This window comes from Cherax quadricarinatus, chromosome 5 (assembly GCF_038502225.1).
Source record: "Cherax quadricarinatus isolate ZL_2023a chromosome 5, ASM3850222v1, whole genome shotgun sequence".
NCBI lineage: Eukaryota > Metazoa > Arthropoda > Malacostraca > Decapoda > Parastacidae > Cherax > Cherax quadricarinatus.
This window is the reverse complement of record NC_091296.1, coordinates 52,827,698-52,849,615: the sequence shown is the minus strand read 5'-3', so window position 1 is coordinate 52,849,615 and position 21,918 is coordinate 52,827,698. Positions and strand designations below refer to the sequence as shown.

Genomic DNA, 21,918 nt, shown 5'->3' with positions numbered 1-21,918 from the left:
ATCACTAGCCAGGTGTTTCATGATCAGGTTACCACAGTCATCACTAGCCAGGTGTTTCATGATCAGGTTAACACAGTCATCACTAGCCAGGTGTTTCATGATCAGGTTAACACAGTCATCACTAGCCAGGTGTTTCATGATCAGGTTAACACAGTCATCACTAGCCAGGTGTTTCATGATCAGGTTAACACAGTCATCACTAGCCAGGTGTTCGCAATAAAAATACCAGGTAGGTGTTTTCGGAAACATTGTTGTAGCTGAGCGATAATTCGAAATTTTGCCTGTGTAATTTTTATTTTATTACGAGAAATATTAAGATTAATATATTTGTTTTTGCCTTTTTCAAGCTCTTCCGGTTTTCTCAGGAATACTTTTGAAGGTTTTATCCGACTATTCTATACTTAGCTCAGTCACACACGGCTTTCAGTGCAGCCGTAGACTACTGCTGCTAGGAAGTCAGTGGACTCTAGCACCACTTAAGGTACTCAAGTCAACTAGGCTGGAATTAGAATCCTTCATGATGATTATATTTTCATGTCTTGAAGAGTTTACAACTTCCTACGTAGGAAGTGTTACCTTGGATGCCAGCCGCTTAGTTTAGAAAATTGCGACCAAGTGGATTGTAAATTTATTATATAAAGTTTTATATCTTGTTTTGATATGTATACTTTTCGTTTCTTACATACACTGCCACTCCATCCTTGTTCCATGAAATATACACATTTTGTATTTGGCCTACCATGGTTTTTTTAGAATTGGTGGTTTACAATCAGGGTGATAAAAATTTTCTTTTGCCAGTCAGGAATATACAGGTGATATATTGTTGTATTTTGTGAAAAGGCTGAGCAGAAGGAGGAGAAATCTGGTCCATTTGTGCGTTTAGCCATCTCGGCATTGCCTGACGATGCTACAGACGAGATGTCGCCTCCGGCGCTGGAACCATCGCCAGAAGGAGAACAGTAAGTTCCTGAACATGGGTTTTTTAACACGTCGGCCCCTCCCACCAAGGTACAGTGACCTAAAACAACGACAGACGTTCCCATTATTTACCGACTCGCTGTCTCGCTAGTAGTGTGCTGACATCCAAACTGCAATATCCCTCTCTCCTGTAAAGTGCAGGCACTGTGCTTCCCACCACTACCACTCATGTAGAGTGCAGGCACTGTACCTCCCACCTCCACCACTCATGTAGAGTGCAGGCACTGTACCTCCCACCTCCACCACTCATGTAGAGTGCAGGCACTGTACCTCCCACCTCCACCACTCATGTAGAGTGCAGGCACTGTACCTCCCACCTCCACCACTCATGTAGAGTGCAGGCACTGTACCTCCCACCTCCACCACTCCTGTAGAGTGGAGGCACTGTACCTCCCACCTCCACCACTCCTGTAGAGTGGAGGCACTGTACCTCCCACCTCCACCACTCATGTAGAGTGGAGGCACTGTACCTCCCACCTCCACCACTCATGTAGAGTGGAGGCACTGTACCTCCCACCTCCACCACTCATGTAGAGTGGAGGCACTGTACCTCCCACCTCCACCACTCATGTAGAGTGGAGGCACTGTACCTCCCACCTCCACCACTCCTGTAGAGTGGAGGCACTGTACCTCCCACCTCCACCACTCATGTAGAGTGGAGGCACTGTACCTCCCACCTCCACCACTCATGTAGAGTGGAGGCACTGTACCTCCCACCTCCACCACTCCTGTAGAGTGGAGGCACTGTACCTCCCACCTCCACCACTCATGTAGAGTGCAGGCACTGTACCTCCCACCTCCACCACTCCTGTAGAGTGGAGACACTGTACCTCCCACCTCCACCACTCCTTTAGAGTGGAGGCACTGTACCTCCCACCTCCACCACTCCTGTAGAGTGGAGGCACTGTACCTCCCACCTCCACCACTCCTGTAGAGCACAGGTACTGTACCTTCCACCTCCACCATTCCTGTAGAGTGCAGGCACTGTACCTCCCACCTCTACCACTCCTGTAGAGTGCAGGCACTGTACCACCCACCTTCAACACTCCTGTAGAGTGCAGGCAGTGTACTTCCCCTCTCCTGTAGAGTGCAGGCACTGTACTTCTTGCCCTCTCCTGTAGAGTGCAGACACTGGGCTTCCTACCACCACCACTCCTGCAGAGCGCAAGCAGTGTGCTTCCCACCACCACCACTCTTGTAGAGTGCAGGCAGTGTGCTTCCCACCACCACCACTCCTGTAGAGTGCAGGCACTGGGCTTACCACCACTCCTGTAGAGTGCAGGCACTGCACTTCCCACCACCACCGCTCCTGTAGAGTGCAGGCACTGTACTTCCCACCCTCCTCCTGTAGAGTGCAGGCACTGTGCTTCCCACCACCACAACTCCTGTAGAGTGCAGGCACTGGGCTTACCACTACTCCTGTAGCGTGCAGGCACTGTACTTCCCACCCTCCTACTGTAGAGTGCAGGCACTGTGCTTCCCACCACCACAACTCCTGTAGAGTGCAGGCACTGGGCTTACCACTACTCCTGTAGAGTGCAGGCACTGTACTTCCCACCCTCCTCCTGTAGAGTGCAGGCACTGTGCTTCCCACCACCACAACTCCTGTAGAGTGCAGGCACTGGGCTTACCACTACTCCTGTAGAGTGCAGGCACTGTGCTTCCCACTACCACCACTCCTATAGAGTGCAGGCACTGTACTTCCCACCCTCCTGTAGAGTGCAGGCACTGGGCTTCCCACCACCACTACTCCTGTAGAGTGCACGCACTGGGCTTACCACCACTCCTGTAGAGTGCAGGCACTGTACTTCCCACCCTCCTCCTGTAGAGTGCAGGCACTGTGCTTCCCACCACCACCACTCCTGTAGAGTGCAGGCACTGTACTTCCCACCCTTCTCCTGTAGAGTGCAGGCACTGGGCTTCCCACCACCACCACTCCTGTAGAGTGCAGGCACTGTTCTTCCCACCACCACCACTCCTGTAGAGTGCAGGCACTGTGCTTATCACCACCACAACTGTAGAGTGCAGACACTTGGCTTCCCACCAGCACCACTCCTGTAGAGTGCAGGCACTGTTCTTCCCATCCTCCTCCTGTAGAGCGCAGGCACTGTACTTCCCACCCTCCTCCTGTAGAGTGCAGGCACTGTGCTTCCCACCACCACCACTCCTGTAGAGTGCAGGCACTGTACTTCCCACCCTCCTCCTGTAGAGTGCAGGCACTGTGCTTCCCACCACCACCACTCCTGTAGAGTGCAGGCACTGGGCTTACCACTACTCCTGTAGAGTGCAGGCACTGTGCTTCCCACCACCACCACTCCTATAGAGTGCAGGCACTGTACTTCCCACCCTCCTGTAGAGTGCAGGCACTGTGCTTCCCACCACCACCACTCCTGTAGAGTGCAGGCACTGGGCTAACCACCACTCCTGTAGAGTGCAGGCACTGTGCTTCCCACCACCACCACTCCTGTAGAGTGCAGGCACTGTACTTCCCACCATTTTCCTGTAGAGTGCAGGCACTGTGCTTCCCACCACCACCACTCCTGTAGAGTGCAGGCACTGTACTTCCCACCCTCCTCCTGTAGAGTGCAGGCACTGTGCTTCCCACCACCACCACTTCTGTAGAGTGCAGGCACTGGGCTTACCACCACTCCTGTAGAGTGCAGGCACTGTGCTTCCCACCACCACTACTCCTGTAGAGTGCACGCACTGGGCTTACCACCACTCCTGTAGAGTGCAGGCACTGTACTTCCCACCCTCCTCCTGTAGAGTGCAGGCACTGTGCTTCCCACCACCACCACTCCTGTAGAGTGCAGGCACTGTACTTCCCACCCTTCTCCTGTAGAGTGCAGGCACTGGGCTTCCCACCACCACCACTCCTGTAGAGTGCAGGCACTGTTCTTCCCACCACCACCACTCCTGTAGAGTGCAGGCACTGTGCTTCCCACCACCACAACTGTAGAGTGCAGACACTTGGCTTCCCACCAGCACCACTCCTGTAGAGTGCAGGCACTGTTCTTCCCATCCTCCTCCTGTAGAGCGCAGGCACTGTACTTCCCACCCTCCTCCTGTAGAGTGCAGGCACTGTGCTTCCCACCACCACCACTCCTGTAGAGTGCAGGCACTGTACTTCCCACCCTCCTCCTGTAGAGTGCAGGCACTGTGCTTCCCACCACCACCACTCCTGTAGAGTGCAGGCACTGGGCTTACCACTACTCCTGTAGAGTGCAGGCACTGTGCTTCCCACCACCACCACTCCTATAGAGTGCAGGCACTGTACTTCCCACCCTCCTGTAGAGTGCAGGCACTGTGCTTCCCACCACCACCACTCCTGTAGAGTGCAGGCACTGGGCTAACCACCACTCCTGTAGAGTGCAGGCACTGTGCTTCCCACCACCACCACTCCTGTAGAGTGCAGGCAATGGGCTTACCACCACTCCTGTAGAGTGCAGGCACTGTGCTTCCCACCACCACCACTCCTGTAGAGTGCAGGCACTGTACTTCCCACCCTCCTCCTGTAGAGTGCAGGCACTGTGCTTCCCACCACCACCACTTCTGTAGAGTGCAGGCACTGGGCTTACCACCACTCCTGTAGAGTGCAGGCACTGTTCTTCCCACCACCACCACTCCTGTAGAGTCCAGGCACTGGGCTTACCACCACTCCTGTAGAGTGCAGGCACTGTGCTTCCCACCACCGCCACTCCTGTAGAGTGCAGGCACTGTGCTTCCCACCACCACCACTCCTGTAGAGTGCAGGCACTGTGCTTCCCACCACCACCACTCCTGTAGAGTGCAGGCACTGTGCTTCCCACCACCACCACCACTCCTGTAGAGTGCAGGCACTGTGCTTCCCACCACCACCACTCCTGTAGAGTGCAGGCACTGTGCTTCCCACCACCACCACTCCTGTAGAGTGCAGGCACTGTGCTTCCCACCACCACCACTCCTGTAGAGTGCAGGCACTGTACTTTCCACCTCATAAAGATAACTACTCTAGTACAGGTATATCATAATTATCTGAATAACTTTGTGACTAGAATATTTGACCATATTAAGCTATTTCTTGATCAAGGAAATTGTTTGGTGCTACCCTTCCCTTGGGCCAGTTCTGATTAGGGTGTATGACTTGTACGCATTTAGTTTTTCCCCATGACTATAATAATAATAATAATAATAATAATGGCATGTTACTTTTATAAAGAAAATATATTTCAATAAAATATTCACTCTTTTTTGAGTAACTTAAGTTTATCTCAGGTAAGACATAAGGTAGCGGTTGAGAAATTCTCAGGACGTTTGTGTATCTCTGCAGACTCTCTCTGGAGGCCAAGCCTGAGGACCTCTTGGAGGAGAAGATGAAGCCCGTGTTGGACGCTCTGGCTGAACTCAAGGAGGACATCACACCAGAGCAAGCCTTGGCGGCTGTCAAGTAGGTACCAAGATGTCTGTCGCTACCATCAAGATGGTTCAGTGGTTGACTGTTTCAGCCATCAAGATGATCCAGTGACTGTCTGTTTCAGCCATCAAGATGGTTCAGTGACTGTCGCTTCCATGAAATGGCCCAGTGGCTGTCTGCTCCTCATGTAGCTAGTATATGCTTTTAACACTGGCTAGATTTTCTGTGCTCACCTACGTATAATTTTTCCAGTATGCTTGATGTTCTTGTAACAACTTTTGGTACTTTGTTGTACATTGTTAAATGTTTATCTTGAGGTTTTTAACAATAGTACTCATAAAATCAGATTATTGATCCTTTTTCCAGGATGAACGAGAATTAGGGATGGATTACATGGGTTGTATAAAGGAAATGCGATTGTACTGAAAGACATAAGTCATTAAGTAGAGAGAAAACACATTAACGGAGAAGCTAAAGAGAAATGAGCGCCTGTGTAACAAAAGTTGATGAATGCAAATGAGCACCTGTGTAACAAAAGTTGATGAATGCAAATGAGCACCTGTGTAACAAAAGTTGGTGAATGGAAAGTAACATTTAAAAGAAAACCGAATAAAACTAATTTTCACACTTGTGGTCGAAGCAGATCGTTAATGATGAACAATTAGGTAAATAAGAAGTGTACGAGGAAGGCAAAGAAGAAGAGGCTCTCCTAGAGGTATAATATTTTTGCTTCTACATACGAGTCTTTGAGATAATTAGATCCAAAAGCCCCACAAAAAAGTATCAGTAAACGATGAAAGACAATAAGAGTAGAGATATTTATAAAGGTGTATTGATAAAGCAAAAAAAAAATATCAGCATTTATCTCCTGAAAACATGAAAGGTTAACTATGAAAGTAGTAGCATGAGGTGATGTCATAATGAATATTCTCACTTTGTTTACTAATAATGAGAGTTACACGTCTGCTGACTTTATCACATTTTGCAAGACAATTTATATTGCATGGATATTTTTTTTTTAATTTCACATATGCTGTAGATGTTATTAATGTTAAATATTTGAATGTTATGAGTATTATCTATATTGGATGGAATGAGTAGGTCATATGAACCGGTTTAGTTAGTGTTGCAATGTCCACTATAATTAGCAGTTTTATGCTTTAAAATGGCTTAACTTTGTGCTTACTATGCTGAAGAAACTAATTGATGTAATGATTTGGCTGTACAGTAGTTTAACACACTCCTGCTTTCAGTAATGGCTTCTGTATGCTTTATATGTACGCTTGCTACGTAGACTAATGCCTCTCACATTTTTGCTGTTGCCTCAGGTTTGATGGGGACGCCAGCGCGGTGCATTACCAGTTAGTACCTTTCATTTTTACCCCCTCTTGTTATTACAACCAGTTTTCTTATTAATATTTTTCTTATTACTCTTCCTCTTACTACAATTTTTTTATTAACACTTTTCTCATTGCTCATTCGTATCATTTTCTGTAGCACTTCTGTAGCACTCGATAGTCATGTTGACACTTGACAGCATGTTCGTGCACTCACCAGTCAGTGTTAGCGCACTTAACAGTTAGTGTTGACGCACTCAGCAGTCGCTGTAGACACATTGGACAGTGTTGCAACACTCGTCGGTGTTAAGGCTCTCAACAGTTAGTATTGACGCACTAAACAGTCAATAAAACACTCAACGGTCACAGCTCAACCTCTCAACAGTATGTGTTGCCTCGCTCTATATTGTGTTCGCTGTTATCGTCACCTTACATAAAACAGTAACTGTGTGTTCTCTCTGGATCCCATGAGAAAAATCCTCTAACTCACCAAACAGCAGCATTTCTTCAAATGCCCCAGTTGACTTATTCTGCCTTAAGATATAACTTTCTGAAGATGATAGTGTAGACGGACAACGTTTTGAATCTGTGGGAGCAACGTTTCACTCATGAGTGAGCATTATCAAGTATGTCAAGTAGACGAAGTCACTGTTACATCTTTACTTCGAAATAAGACGCATTGTAGAAGGTATCTCCATGTAGGAAGACGCTTGCTTGCTCACTACTGTGCCAGAAAGATGCCTGATATATTATAAATCTCTGTTATGACTTGATAAAGCTCTACCCAGCCATATAATAAAGCTCTACCTAGCTATATGATGAAGCTCTACCCAGCTGTATAATGAGGGTTTGCTCTACGTCAAGTGTCTCTACCAAGGTTCCAGCAGATTCTGTTCGCCAGATCCCATCATATCCCCCCCCCACTTGGAATATAGCTGGAGGATATACCAAGGATCAGCGCCCCCGCGACCTTGCAGAGGTCCGAGCAAAGCTCAGATCTCTGCAACACAATTGTGCTCAAAGATTTGTTAAGTTTTACCATGAATTAAGGAAAGATCCTGGACTTCACCTTACGAAACAGACAAAGCAAATGCGGTAGTAATTATGCACAAGGTAGATTACAGGGGGAAAATAGCATACTAGAAAACAGGGAAACTGACGTACACCTTAATTAAGAACAGAGGAACGCTGAAACAGGCCTACTGGCCTATAGCTGACACAATTAAAAACCTATATTTTTTTTTTACATCTGTTAGTATTTATTTTTTTCTTCTTAAGACCCTAATATCATAACAGTTCCAAAATTCTTCACATGTGTAACTGTGTCAAGGAAATTGTCAAACTTCATATGTTAAATTATAAAACTTTATTTATTAAACTTTACAACTTTATATGTTTAACTTTAAAAAAAATTATGTATTGAACTTGTCAACTTTGTGTATTAAACTTTAAAACTTCGTATAATAAAACTTGACAACTTTATGTATTAAAACTTGACATCTTTACCTATTTAACTTGACAGCTTTATGTATTAAACTTCACAACTTTATATATTAAAACTTGACAACTTTGCATATTAAACTTGACAACTTTATGTATTGAAATTTAAAACTTTGTGCATAACTTTTAAAGTTTATATATTAAAATTGGCAACTTCATACAGTAAACTGGACTGCTTTATATATTAAACTTGACAACTTTATAGTTTAAACCTGATAACTTTATATATTAAACTTGACAACTTGGTGCACAGAGCAGCGGAGAAGAAACAAGTGGAGGCAGCCCAGCAGGACGCCATGCAAGAAGCTGAGGGTCAGCCTTCAGCAGCAGCTGCTGAACCTCCTCCAGTAGCACAGGTGAGCCTCCTGCCCCAGCCTCACACTTACCTCACGGAGGATAGACCCTCCACTGCTGCATGACATGTTCCTTATAGTCATTGTTTGTCCCCTGCCTTTCCTAACATATCACCTACCAGGTTACTACCCGGGTTTAATACCTGGGGTTAGTACCTGGGTTAATTCTGGGGTTAATACTTGAGCTTATTATCTGTGGTGATGATAAAAACATCCGCATTTACATGTGTCATCCCGTTTCCTCACGACATTATGGGAAACCCCACTGGTGGAAACCTCAGAGTACATAGTTTTAGGCTCAGGTACACAATCCTGGGATCAGGTACAAGCTCTGGAATCAGGTACACAGCTCTGGGATCAGGTACACAGCTTTGGGATCAGGTACACGGCTCTTGAATATACACCATGAAAACCTCTATAATATACACCATAAAAGGCTCTATAATATACACTATGTAAGGCTCTATAATGTACACCATGAAAGGCTCTATAATATACTCCATAAAAGGCCCTATAATATACATATGAAAGGCTCTATAATATACACCATAAAAGGCACTATAATATGCACCATGAAAGGCTCTATAATATACACCATAAAAGGCTCTATAATATATACCATAAAATGTTATAATATACACCGTGAAAAGCTCTATTACGTTGTTGTTGCTAATGATATTTTTAACAGCTCTCTTTATTTTAATAAACAATTAATTGTGTGACTGGTAGTTGTAACATTCCTTGAAAGTGAATGTCCCTTGTCATGTTCAAGGTAACTACAGATCTCTCCCGTTTGACTTCGTCATTTCTTTTTTGTCTTCCATGCTGCTCGCCAGGACTCCCCTACCCTCACCCCTGCGTCAATCCTCACCCTTTCCTCAACTTCTCTTACCCTCTCCCCTCCCTGCAGCTCTCACTCTGTACCCTCCATGATCCCTGAGAACACTGTTATCTCTCCAGGTGGCGCACATTTCCCCATAACTACAACTGCTAGTTCATTGAGCGCCCCGGGTGATGCATTAGTAAAAATGAAGAAGAGTGAGACGATGCCGTCCCTACGTGACACCCAGGTAGCAGGAGTGACAACCTCCCTCAGTCACCACTCTGTTCTTGCACGTCATCACACACAGCCTCCTCTCGTAGATCCTTCTCTTGTAGCTAAACCATTGCCCTCTCGTCTCTCGGTGTCTTTCTCTCTCTCATCAACGTCAGCGACTTTTACTTCCATGTCTGCGACCGGTGACTCAAGCAGACTGCGTAGCCTTCAGCACACTCCCACCAAACCTGTCCCAGCCCCAAGAACCAGACATTCTACTTCACCCTCGTCAATACCGTCCTTTCCAAACATTCCCTCAGGATTAAAAACAACATCGAAGTCAATACCAAGTAGCCTATATCAAACCACAGAGTCTCCACCAACAGCGTCTTATGTTTCGACCCAACAGCACATTTCGCCTACCTCTCCTCCTGTTCCGTCTTCTAGTGTTTCAGGTGATTCGAGACGGGTGCCTCAGTCACAGTCGACTCCAGCAGTATCACTGGCTCTTTCAGCAAGTTATACACCACTTCCGCTGTCTCAGTCGTTCACTGCTGTGACCACTAAAGTTCAACCTACATTAACATCATTACAGCCCGATCAATCTTTACATTTTAGTACGAAATCAATCTTATCACAAAGTCAACATCAATCCTCTTCCTCATCGTTTTCAATCGTCCCAGCATCACTCTCACCTCACATGTCCACGTCAGACGTCAACAAAGTTTCGTCCGAGTCCACACACACGGACAATTTGACACAAGACGAAGAACTATTAGTAACCATCTCTCTTCCTGGATCTTCACAAGACCATTCAACACTCACCTCACTACAGATAACCTCATCTGAGTCCCTGTTAGTAGACCCAGCTCTATTACCGAGTTTTCTTACCGATCAGAATCTTTATATAGCACAGTCGGACCCGTCACTCCTGCACCCTTCACAGAGTGACCCCTCACAACTGACTCCCTGCCCACCCACTCCTACACAGCCCAACCCTCCTGATGCCATCCCTGCTAGCTCCTCGACCCCACCCATCCCTCTGAGTCCCTCCAGCCCAGCACAATCTGGAGTTCTACAGAGGATTGTGAACCATATGGTAAGACAAAACTATCGCAAGGACTTAAGTGAACTCGAAACTGACTTGTTGTAAGTAATAGTAAGGAGAAACTTTTCTTCCATCATTTGGTAAATCCTTGCTATGAATACTCACATCTATATGACTTGAAAGTCTATTTAGGACACATTATTAACAAGTTAGTTCACATTTTCTTATATCTAAGAATTAGATACAAATAATTTTTGTGATTTGTTTTTCTTTTACAACAATTGAGAAAAAAATCCATAGCATCTGTAACGTATTTAGAGTTTTTTCGTAAGTTTTACGGCGTACCAGTAATTTGGTTGTGGTTGCGTGCAGGTGGACCTGAGCAGCTACAACAAAAGAGCCGTCAGCTTCTTGGCCAGAAACTTTTACAACCTGAAGTATGCAGCACTTGTCCTCGCCTTCTGTATTAACTTTATCTTGCTCTTCTTCAAGGTGAGTCACTGCACTCTCCAGTAACAAATATTACTCTTGGTGATATTTTCATGCCATAATACGAAGGTATTTGAACCTAATTAAACTTATGCTTGTCCATTCCATGCACTTCTAGGCATCAAAGGTATGTTACCAGAAAAATGATGTTTACACCAATTATAAAGTAATGAGGTGGAATTTCGCCGTCCATTTATTAAAACACCATCTTTTAAAGATTGAATAAACAACACAACTAAAAATGGACTAATTAGGAAAAATATAAAAATATTGCTTATTTCGGAATATATTTTTTTTTATTTCTTTGTGTAACCCTTCGGTTCTGTATTTTCCGTAAGTTCTTGTAACTATTATAACCCTTAAAACACCTCACTGCAATTTGTTACTTTGTACCTTACTGCTTTAACTATAATATTGCAATAGCATATTTTATTATATTGTATTTCAGTGAATTGTGTTTTCGTTTCGCGGAATTGTATTGCACTGCATAATAATTATACATGATTATTGAAAAGTAATGCAATGTAATGTCACGATAAACAAGGTCAAAGTCAGGAGGACAGACATCAAGAGTCCGGAGTTTATTGTTGGAAGTTTTCTTGATGCGATCAAGAGAACTTTCAACAATAAACTTCGGACTCTTGATCTCTGTCCTCCTGATTTTGACCTTGTTCAACGTTGTGGTGTTATTTGTCCCTCTCTGCCTTATTTCTATGGTCTTCCTGAGACAAATAAACCAGATATCCCTCTACGCCCCATCAGTGTAAAGGCACATATGTCAGTCACTCAGAAACAAAACTGTGAGTATTTCGATCCCTGCCGTTGATCCTCTTCGGTGCTAAACATGGGTTAAAAAAAAAATATTCTTTCTTGTCCTTTTTCCCGATCCGGGTTTACTGAGTAATGTGTGAGTGTGATACATGCTTACTGTCGGGCAGGCGTCTGCCCTGGCTGGCGACGAGGAGGAAGAGGAGGTGGCGCCGGTGAACAATCCATTCGCCTTTGGTTCCGGTGACCTGCTAGGCTCCGGCGACGCTGCTATACTGGGTGATGACGATACTGATGACGAACTGGGCTCTGGCAACTTTACGTTAGGTGAAGACAGCGATGACGAAGATGACGAGGAGGTTAGTCTCTTCTGACTGGTGAGGATCCTTGTCAGGTTCAGTGTTTAAGCAGTGAAAATTGTTTTAACTATGTACAATATACATGTTTAGGCTATACATATATGGCACAAACGAAAACATATAGGGAATAAAACAGAAGAAGAGTATTGTACTTCATAGGCCTTACATTGAACTCTTCCTCAGAAGAGAGATCTTGATATACAGTATTATTATAATTGTCTTTATTTTCTTCATGCGATTTCAAAAATGCTCTTAACTAGTGCTTATTAGATATTGGAAAGAAAATCCTGGATGATGTTTCGGTTCTTCTTTGACTATTATCAAGTCACAGTTATAATTACGTCCGAAAACCCCCTTCCATTTTTTGACCAAAGAATATTATATACTCATAAAATTTAGTTTTATTAAATAGAATCATGGTATACGGCAGACAGCATCCGAATCTTTGAATCAGATTTTATACAAATCTTCTAGAATCAGCAACACGCTTTTGTTCACTTATAAATTTACACGATAGTAATATAATAGATTATTAATATAGTTGATTTGAAAATGTACTTGAAAATGGATAAATCTAGTAATCAGCATTTTACAGTAGCATTAGTACAAGGCACTTTTCAGTGTCGTAGTTCTGTAGTTTAGTTTAATATGTTTATTATGCACCCCATACCCATCCTGTGGGCGGTAGTCAAAAGATTACAGAGGTACATAATTGGTCCAGGGACTGGACTCCAAAGTTTTGATAGCTGAGCAAGTTACAGAGGTAATGAACTCACAATTTACAAAGCTAATGAACTCACAATTTACAAAGGTAATGAGCTCACAAGTTACAAAGGTAATGAATTCTGTAGAATGGTTACGTAGTAACACCCACTCACAACCGAAGATGATGGGTTCAATCCTGGACGAGTGGAGACGTATGTGCACGTTTCATTACATTTCTAGACTCCATTCACTTTGCAGAAAATAGGTACGTGATTGTTACTCGACGGGTGTGGGCAGTACCCTGGGTGGTCTGGGTAGGATACTTTAGATAGGGCTGGACTTTGCAATGAGGTGAGGTAGGATAATAACTCACAGGCTTTAAATTCAACAGTGGAAGGAAAGGAGTTGTTCTTTATAATTTACTCCTCAGTAGGAAAAAAATATTAACAATGGATTACATTATTACACTCATGGGGAGCGCTAAACCCATACAGCACGTAAGGGAAAGGAAGGCAGTCAGGTTCGGTCTAAGGAATAGATCATATACAGTAACTTGTATCAAGAGCCCTTCACCAGTGTCAGAGAACCTCCCTTGAAGGGAGGTTCTTATATTTGTTGGTAATTACATATGTGCACCAGATATATTATTAGTACTTTATGAAAATATATTATTACCTACTGATCTTCTTAATGATGAGGAACTTATCAGAGTAAGTGTTGTGTTTACTTTGTTGTTTGCAATATCGATCTGTTGTCGCCAAAGTTAAGATCCAACAAAACAACTGCAGTGATTTAGTTGTTTATATCTACTAAATATACTATGAGGAAAACTCTTTGAATTATTTAGGGACAAATATTGAAAATTGAAGAATGTCTTGTGAAACCCTTTGAAAAATCAAGTTGTTCAGTCTTGCAAGACTGAAAAACTCAAACTGTTTTTAAAGCTCCTACTTCAAAGCTAGTACAGTATATTCATGACATTGTCTTAGTGTTGGCATTCAGGGAGAATTTCAGCTCCCATCTACTTTGAAACCCTTCAGTATATTAAAGAGATGTTTAAAAAACATCCTAATGGCCATTTATATTAATTCCGTGTAAGGAATGTGGCAGGAGATACAGTGGACAGACTGGAAAACATTAGAAGAAAGGCTCCAGCATCACAAATATTCCAGTCGTTCAGTCCAAGAATTCGGTGCTTTATTCCTGTACTTGTAACCCACTACACTGTACTTTTAATATTCGTCAGAGCAGCCCTCACACAGATCATAATCTTTCGACGACCCATTTACAAATATTCAATGTAACCCACTAGATGAACATACGTGTAAAGAAAACTCAAAAGCCATTGTTTAGATTTGTGAAAACCAATCTTTTATCTGCTCGTTAATCTGTTTATGTGCAATTCCGAGGAAATAGTTATAAGTTTTTTAGATTTTCTTTATTGTTGCAGTTCTTTTCAAATATATGATTATTATCTTTAGTAATTATTATCCATCTTATTCTCCTTGTACTGTACATAGTTGTAATTCCAAGTTAGTGTAGGGAAACCACATTTGTAAGGTAGTGGAAAAGGAAATACGGCCTCCACTATTAAATCCATATACAATAATAATGAGTTTGATGACAAACATTCTTGCTTCAGGTTGAAGAATGGATCCACATGGATGACCGATACTTTTACTTGGAACACATCCTCCGCCTGCTAACTGTCACCCACAGTATCGTTGCTCTCTGCATGCTGCTGGCCTACTACCACCTCAAGGTCACTCACTAACTCATATATAATGACAAAAATGACATTTGTTTTCACTGAAGAATTCTATTATTAGGAGGCCCTATCTATAACCGTATATATATATATATATATATATATATATATATATATATATATATATATATATATATATATATATATATATATATATATAGAGAGAGAGAGAGAGAGAGAGAGAGAGAGAGAGAGAGAGAGAGAGGAATAAGTTTACTGAGTGTACCAGGAAAATTATACGGTAGGCCCTGCCGTATACTTTTCCTGGTATACTCAGTAAACTTATTCCTCTCTCTATCTCTCTCTCTCTCTCTCTCTCTCTCTCTCTCTATATATATATATATATATATATATATATATATATATATATATATATATATATATATATATATATATATATATATATATATATATATATATATATATAAAACCCTACCCTACCGGGTAGGGTTATAATTGAAAGAATTAGAGGTAAGACAGAATGTGGGATAGCGGATGAGCAAGGAGGCTTCAGAGTGGGTAGGGGATGTGTAGATCAAGTGTTTACATTGAAGCATATATGTGAACAGTATTTAGATAAAGGTAGGGAAGTTTTTATTGCATTTATGGATTTAGAAAAGGCATATGATAGAGTGGATAGAGGAGCAATGTGGCAGATGTTGCAAGTATATGGAATAGGTGGTAAGATACTAAATGCTGTTAAGAGTTTTTATGAGGATAGTGAGGCTCAGGTTAGGGTGTGTAGAAGAGAGGGAGAATACTTCTCGGTAAAAGTAGGTCTTAGACAGGGATGTGTAATGTCACCATGGTTGTTTAATATATTTATAGATGGGGTTGTAAAAGAAGTAAATGCTAGGGTGTTCGGGAGAGGGGTGGGATTAAATTATGGGGAATCAAATTCAAAATGGGAATTGACACAGTTACTTTTTGCTGATGATACTGTGCTTATGGGAGATTCTAAAGAAAAATTGCAAAGGTTAGTGGATGAGTTTGGGAGTGTGTGTGTAAAGGTAGAAAGTTGAAAGTGAACATAGAAAAGAGTAAGGTGATGAGGGTATCAAATGATTTAGATAAAGAAAAATTGGATATCAAATTGGGGAGGAGGAGTATGGAAGAAGTGAATGTTTTCAGATACTTGGGAGTTGACGTGTCGGCGGATGGATTTATGAAGGATGAGGTTAATCATAGAATTAATGAGGGAAAAAAGGTGAGTGGTGCGTTGAGGTATATGTGGAGTCAAAAAACGTTATCTATGGAGGCAAAGAAGGGAATGTATGAAAGTATAGTAGTACCAACACTCTTATATGGATGTGAAGCTTGGGTGGTAAATGCAGCAGCGAGGAGACGGTTGGAGGCAGTGGAGATGTCCTGTCTAAGGGCAATGTGTGGTGTAAATATTATGCAGAAAATTCGGAGTGGGGAAATTAGGAGAAGGTGTGGAGTTAATAAAAGCATTAGTCAGAGGGCAGAAGAGGGGTTGTTGAGGTGGTTTGGTCATTTAGAGAGAATGGATCAAAGTAGAATGACATGGAAAGCATATAAATCTATAGGGGAAGGAAGGAGGGGTAGGGGTCGTCCTCGAAAGGGTTGGAGAGAGGGAGTAAAGGAGGTTTTGTTTGCGAGGGGCTTGGGCTTCCAGCAAGCGTGCGTGAGCGTGTTAGATAGGAGTGAATGGAGACGAATGATACTTGGGACCTGACGATCTGTTGGAGTGTGAGCAGGGTAATATTTAGTGAAGGGATTCAGGGAAACCGGTTATTTTCATGTACTCGGACTTGAGTCCTGGAAATGGGAAGTACAATGCCTGCACTTTAAAGGAGGGGTTTGGGATATTGGCAGTTTGGAGGGATATGTTGTGTATCTTTATATGTGTATGCTTCTAAACTGTGTATTCTGAGCACCTCTGCAAAAACAGTGATAATGTGTGAGTGTGGTGAAAGTGTTGAATGATGATGAAAGTATTTTCTTTTTGGGGATTTTCTTTCTTTTTTGGGTCACCCTGCCTCGGTGGGAGACGGCCGACTTGTTGAAAAAAAAAAATATATATGTATATATAAATATATATATATATATATATATATATATATAGATATATATATATATATATAATAGGTAAAACTTGCGATTTTGGCTCCAGTAGCAACGCTCTTCTTGCCGAATAAGGCAAGCGAAAATTTGCGTATGCAATAATTTGGCAAAAATAATTTTCAACCTAACGAAAAAAATATATTTCATTGTCTTTGTTCATTATTATTGTAAACTTATCTAAAATATATTTAGTTGGATTAGAATAAATTAAATTGCGCATGTTATAATAAGGTTAGGTTAGTTATCTAAGGTTCTTTTGGTACAAAATTATTAATTTTTACATTAACATAAATGAAAAAATCTACTTTATCCGTATATGAGAACATTTTAGAAAGGACTTAATTGAATTTTAAATGAATTTTTGCTAATTGGCCAGTTTTACCTATTCGGCACAACATATTTATAGACACATGGTGAATTTGCTATTACTTAAATAATTTTCACATCTGAAATTTGTTCGGTATTTCTTATTACATAGTCAATGAAATTTTCAGTGATTTTGTCATGTTATGATTATCACTTTGTTTATAACGCAAAATGCACTCTTATTAGTATGGCAAGTATAATGTTGAAAGTCTCATTATTGATAACTCAAATCAAAGTTTATAGTAATTCAGAAGACGATTAAATAATTTTTTTAATATAATATTGTAGAAGCCAAATATTTGGACATGACTGCCAGAATTTTTACTGTGTTACTGATATCTCTGGTGGTCTTCAACTTTTCACATGACTTAAATATTTAATGTATTGCAGATACCTTTTGTAGTCTTCAACCTATATCATGAATAATATATTTACGGTGTTGCAGATACCCCTGGTAATCTTCAAGCGTGAGAAAGACGTAGCTCGGCGCCTGGAGTTCGAAGGTATATACGTCGCTGAACAACCCGAGGACGACGATATTAAGGGTCACTGGGACAAGCTGGTCATCTCTGCCAAGTAAGATGATACACTCTCAGTATTTTCTGGTTTATGAACATTTAAGCCATACAGGGCCAGTAAAACTAGTTCAGAATTATTTTAAACGGGCATGTGATGAATGTAGGAACACCATACTTGGAAATGATAAATACTACTACGAAAGACTGAAGAGTGATGTATTAATAGTCATTGTAGGAGTAAAATAAAATTATATAGTCCTTGAAAAGTAGAACAAATTATGTGTTTAAGTATTACAACTAGATAATCATTGTAGGTGTAAAAAAATAAATATTCCTTTTACATATATATATATATATATATATATATATATATATATATATATATATATATATATATATATATATATATATATATATATATATATATATATATATATATATATATATATATATATATATATATATATATATATATATATATATATATATATATATATATGTATATATATATATATATGTGTGTGTGTGTGTGTGTGTGTTTATGTATATAATATATATATATATATATATATATATATATATATATATATATATATATATATATATATATATATATATATATATATATATATATATATATACTATATGCGAAAGCCTATGATTGTTTTACATGATGGTAGGATTGCTGGTGTCTTTTGTCTGTCTCATAAATATGCAAGATTACAGGTACGTCTTGCTACTTCTACTTACACTTAGGTCACACTACACATACATGTACACGTTTATTTATACAGACTCATCTGAGTTTTCTTTGATTTTATCTTAATAGTTCTTGGTTTTATTACTTTTCCTTTTATATCCATGGGGAAGTGGAATAAGAATCTTTCCTCCATAAGTCATGCGTGTTGTAAAAGTCAACTAAAATGCCGGGAACAATGGGCTAGTAACCCCTTTTCCTGTAATAATTACTAAAAAGAATAAGAAGAAGAAAATTGTCAAAGTGGGAAGTCTGAATGTGCGTGGATGTTGTGCAAATGATAAGAAAGAGATGATTGTGGATGTTATGAATGAGAAGAAGCTGGATGTCCTGGCTTTAAGTGAAACAAAGCTGAAGGGGGTGGGAGAGTTTCAATGGAGAGGAATAAATGGGATTAGGTCAGGGGTTTCAAACAGTTAGAGCTAAAGAAGAAGTAGCAATAATGTTGAAGGACAAGTTGTGGCAGGAAAAGAGGGACTATAAATGTATTAATTCAAGGATTATGTGGAGTAAAATAAAGGTTGGAAGTGAAAAGTGGGTTATAGTAAGCGTATATGCACCTGGAGAAGAGAGAAGTGTAGAGGAGAGAGAGAGATTTTGGGAAATGTTGAGTGAATGCGTGGGAAGTTTTGAACCAAGTGTGAAAGTAATGGTGGTTGGGGATTTCAATGCTAAAGTGGGCAAAAATGTTGTGGAGGGAGTAGTAGGTAAATTTGAGGTGCCAGGGGTAAATGTAAATGGGGAGCCTTTAATTGAGCTATGTGTAGAAAGAGGTATGGTAATAAGTAATACAAATATAGAAGGTATGATATAGCACGTAATGAAAGTAGTTTGTTAGATTATGTATTGGTGGATGAAAGGTTGATGGGTAGGCTCCAGGATATACAAGTTTATAGAGGGGCAACTGATATTTCGGATCATTATTTAGTTGTAGCTACAATTAGAGTAAGAGGTAGATGGGAAAAAAGGAAAATGGCAACAGCAAGTAAGAGGGAGGTGAGAGTGTATAGACTAAGGGAGGAGGAAGTTCGGGTGAGATATAAGCAACTGTTGGCAGAAAGGTGGACTGGTGCAAGTATGAGCAGTGAGGGATTGAAGAGGGTTGGAATAGTTTTAAAAATGCAGTATTAGAATGTGGGGCAGAAGTTTGTGGTTATAGGAGGGTGGGTACAGGAGGAAAGAGGAGTGATTGGTGGAATGATGAAGTAAAGGGTGTGATAAAAGAGAAAAAGTTAGCTTATGAGAGGTTTTTGCAAAGCAGAAGTGTTATAAGAAGAGTAGAGTATATGGAGAGTAAAAGAAAGGTGAAGAGAGTGGTTAGAGAGTGCAAAAGAAGAGCAGATGATAGAGTGGGAGAGGCACTGTCAAGAAATTTTAATGAAAATAAGAAAAAATTTTGGAGTGAGTTAAACAAGTTAAGAAAGCCTAGGGAACAAATGGATTTGTCAGTTAAAAACAGAGTAGGGGAGTTAGTAGATGGGGAGATGGAGGTTTTGGGTAGATGGCGAGAAAATTTTGAGGAATTTTTAACTGTCGACGAAGAAAGGGAAGCGGTAATTTCATGCACTGGCCAGGGAGGTATACCATCTTTTAGGAATGAAGAAGAACAGGATGTGAGTGTGGGGGAGGCGCGTGAGGCATTACGTAGAATGAAAGGGGGTAAAGCAGCTGGAACTGACAACACTATATCCCCCCCACGGGGGGATATAGTGTTGGAGTGGTTAGTATTTTTGTTTAATAAATGTATGAAAGAGGGGAAGGTACCTAGGAATTGGCAGAGAGCATGTATAGTCCCTTTATATAAAGGGAAGGGGGACAAAAGAGACTGTAAAAATTATAGAGGAGTAAGCTTACTGAGTATACTAGGAAAAGTGTACGGTAGGGTTTTAATTGAAAGAATTAGAGGTAAGACAGAATGTAGGATTGCAGATGAGCAAGGATGTTTCAGAGTGGGTAGAGGATGTGTAGATCAAGTGTTCACATTGAAGCATATATGTGAACAGTATTTAGATAAAGGTAGGGAAGTTTTTATTGCATTTATGGATTTAGAAAAGGCATATGATAGAGTGGATACAGGAGCAATGTGGCAGATGTTGCAAGTATATGGAATAGGTGGTAAGTTACTAAATGCTGTAAAGAGTTTTTATGAGGATAGTGAGGCTCAGGTTAGGGTGTGTAGAAGAGAGGGAGACTACTTCCCAGTAAAAGTAGGTCTTAGACAGGGATGTGTAATGTCACCATGGTTGTTTAATATATATATAGATGGGGTTGTAAAACAAGTAAATGCTAGGGTGTTCGGGAGAGGGGTGGGATTAAATTATGGGGAATCAAATACAAAATGGGAATTGACAAAGTTGCTTTTTGCTGATGATACTGTGCTTATGGGAGATTCTAAAGAAAATTGCAAAGGTTAGCGGATAAGTTTGGGAGTGTGTGTAAAGGTAGAAAGTTGAAAGTGAACATAGAAAAGAGTAAGGTGATGAGGGTATCAAATGATTTAGATAAAGAAAAATTGGATATCAAATTGGGGAGGAGGAGTATGGAAGAAGTGAATGGTTTCAGATACTTGGGAGTTGACGTGTCGGCGGATGGATTTATGAAGGATGAGGTTAATCATAGAACTGATGAGGGGAAAAAAGGTGAGTGGTGCATTGAGGTATACGTGGAGACAAAAAACGTTATCTATGGAGGCAAAGAAGAGAATGTATGAAAGTATAGTAGTACCAACACACTTATATGGGTGTGAAGCTTGGGTTGTGAATGCAGCAGCGAGGAGGTGGTTGGAGGCAGTGGAGATGTCCTGTCTAAGGGCAATGTGTGGTGTAAATATTATGCAGAAAATTCGGAGTGTGGAAATTAGGAGAAGGAGTGGAGTTAATAAAAGTATTAGTCAGAGGGCTGAGGAGGGGTTGTTGAGGTGGTTTGGCCATTTAGAGAGAATGGATCAAAGAATGACATGGAGAGCGTGTAAATCTGTAGGGGAAGGAAGGCGGGGTAGATGTCGTCCTCGAAAAGGTTGGAAGGAAGGGGTAAGGTAGGTTTTGTGGGCGAGGAGCTTGGACTTCCAGCAGGCGTGCATGAGCGTGTTAGATAGGAGTGAATGTAGACGAATGGTATTTGGGACCTGACGATCTGTTGGAGTGTGAGCAGGGTAATATTTAGTGAAGGGATTCAGGGAAACCGGTTATTTTTATATAGACGGACTTGAGTCCTGGAAATGGGAAGTACAATGCCTGCACTTTAAAGGAGGGGTTTGGGATATTGGCAGTTTGGAGGGATATGTTGTGTATCTTTATATGTGTATGCTTCTAAACTGTGTATTCTGAGCACCTCTGCAAAAACAGTGATAATGTGTGAGTGTGGTGAAAGTGTTGAATGATGATGAAAGTATTTTCTTTTTGGGGATTTTCTTTCTTTTTTGGGTCACCCTGCCTCGGTGGGAGACGGCCGACTTG

General features: G+C 41.2%; 1 protein-coding gene across 13 annotated transcripts in view; it reads left to right on the top strand.

Annotated features, from left to right (window-relative positions):
• RyR (Ryanodine receptor) overlaps positions 1 to 21,918 on the top strand; it is a 388,707-nt gene that overhangs the window by 333,821 nt on the left and 32,968 nt on the right. For 10 of the 13 annotated variants that reach the window (XM_070101968.1, XM_070101970.1, XM_070101947.1 and 7 more), the window contains 8 exons: positions 841 to 959; positions 5,288 to 5,404; positions 6,700 to 6,732; positions 8,462 to 8,564; positions 11,018 to 11,137; positions 12,073 to 12,261; positions 14,609 to 14,728; positions 17,634 to 17,764. In XM_070101968.1, the coding sequence (XP_069958069.1) occupies positions 841 to 959; positions 5,288 to 5,404; positions 6,700 to 6,732; positions 8,462 to 8,564; positions 11,018 to 11,137; positions 12,073 to 12,261; positions 14,609 to 14,728; positions 17,634 to 17,764 (932 nt within the window). The remainder of the gene's footprint in view (positions 1 to 840; positions 960 to 5,287; positions 5,405 to 6,699; positions 6,733 to 8,461; positions 8,565 to 11,017; positions 11,138 to 12,072; positions 12,262 to 14,608; positions 14,729 to 17,633; positions 17,765 to 21,918) is intronic. The other 3 variants (XM_070101962.1, XM_070101956.1, XM_070101954.1) reach the window with 1 other exon arrangement.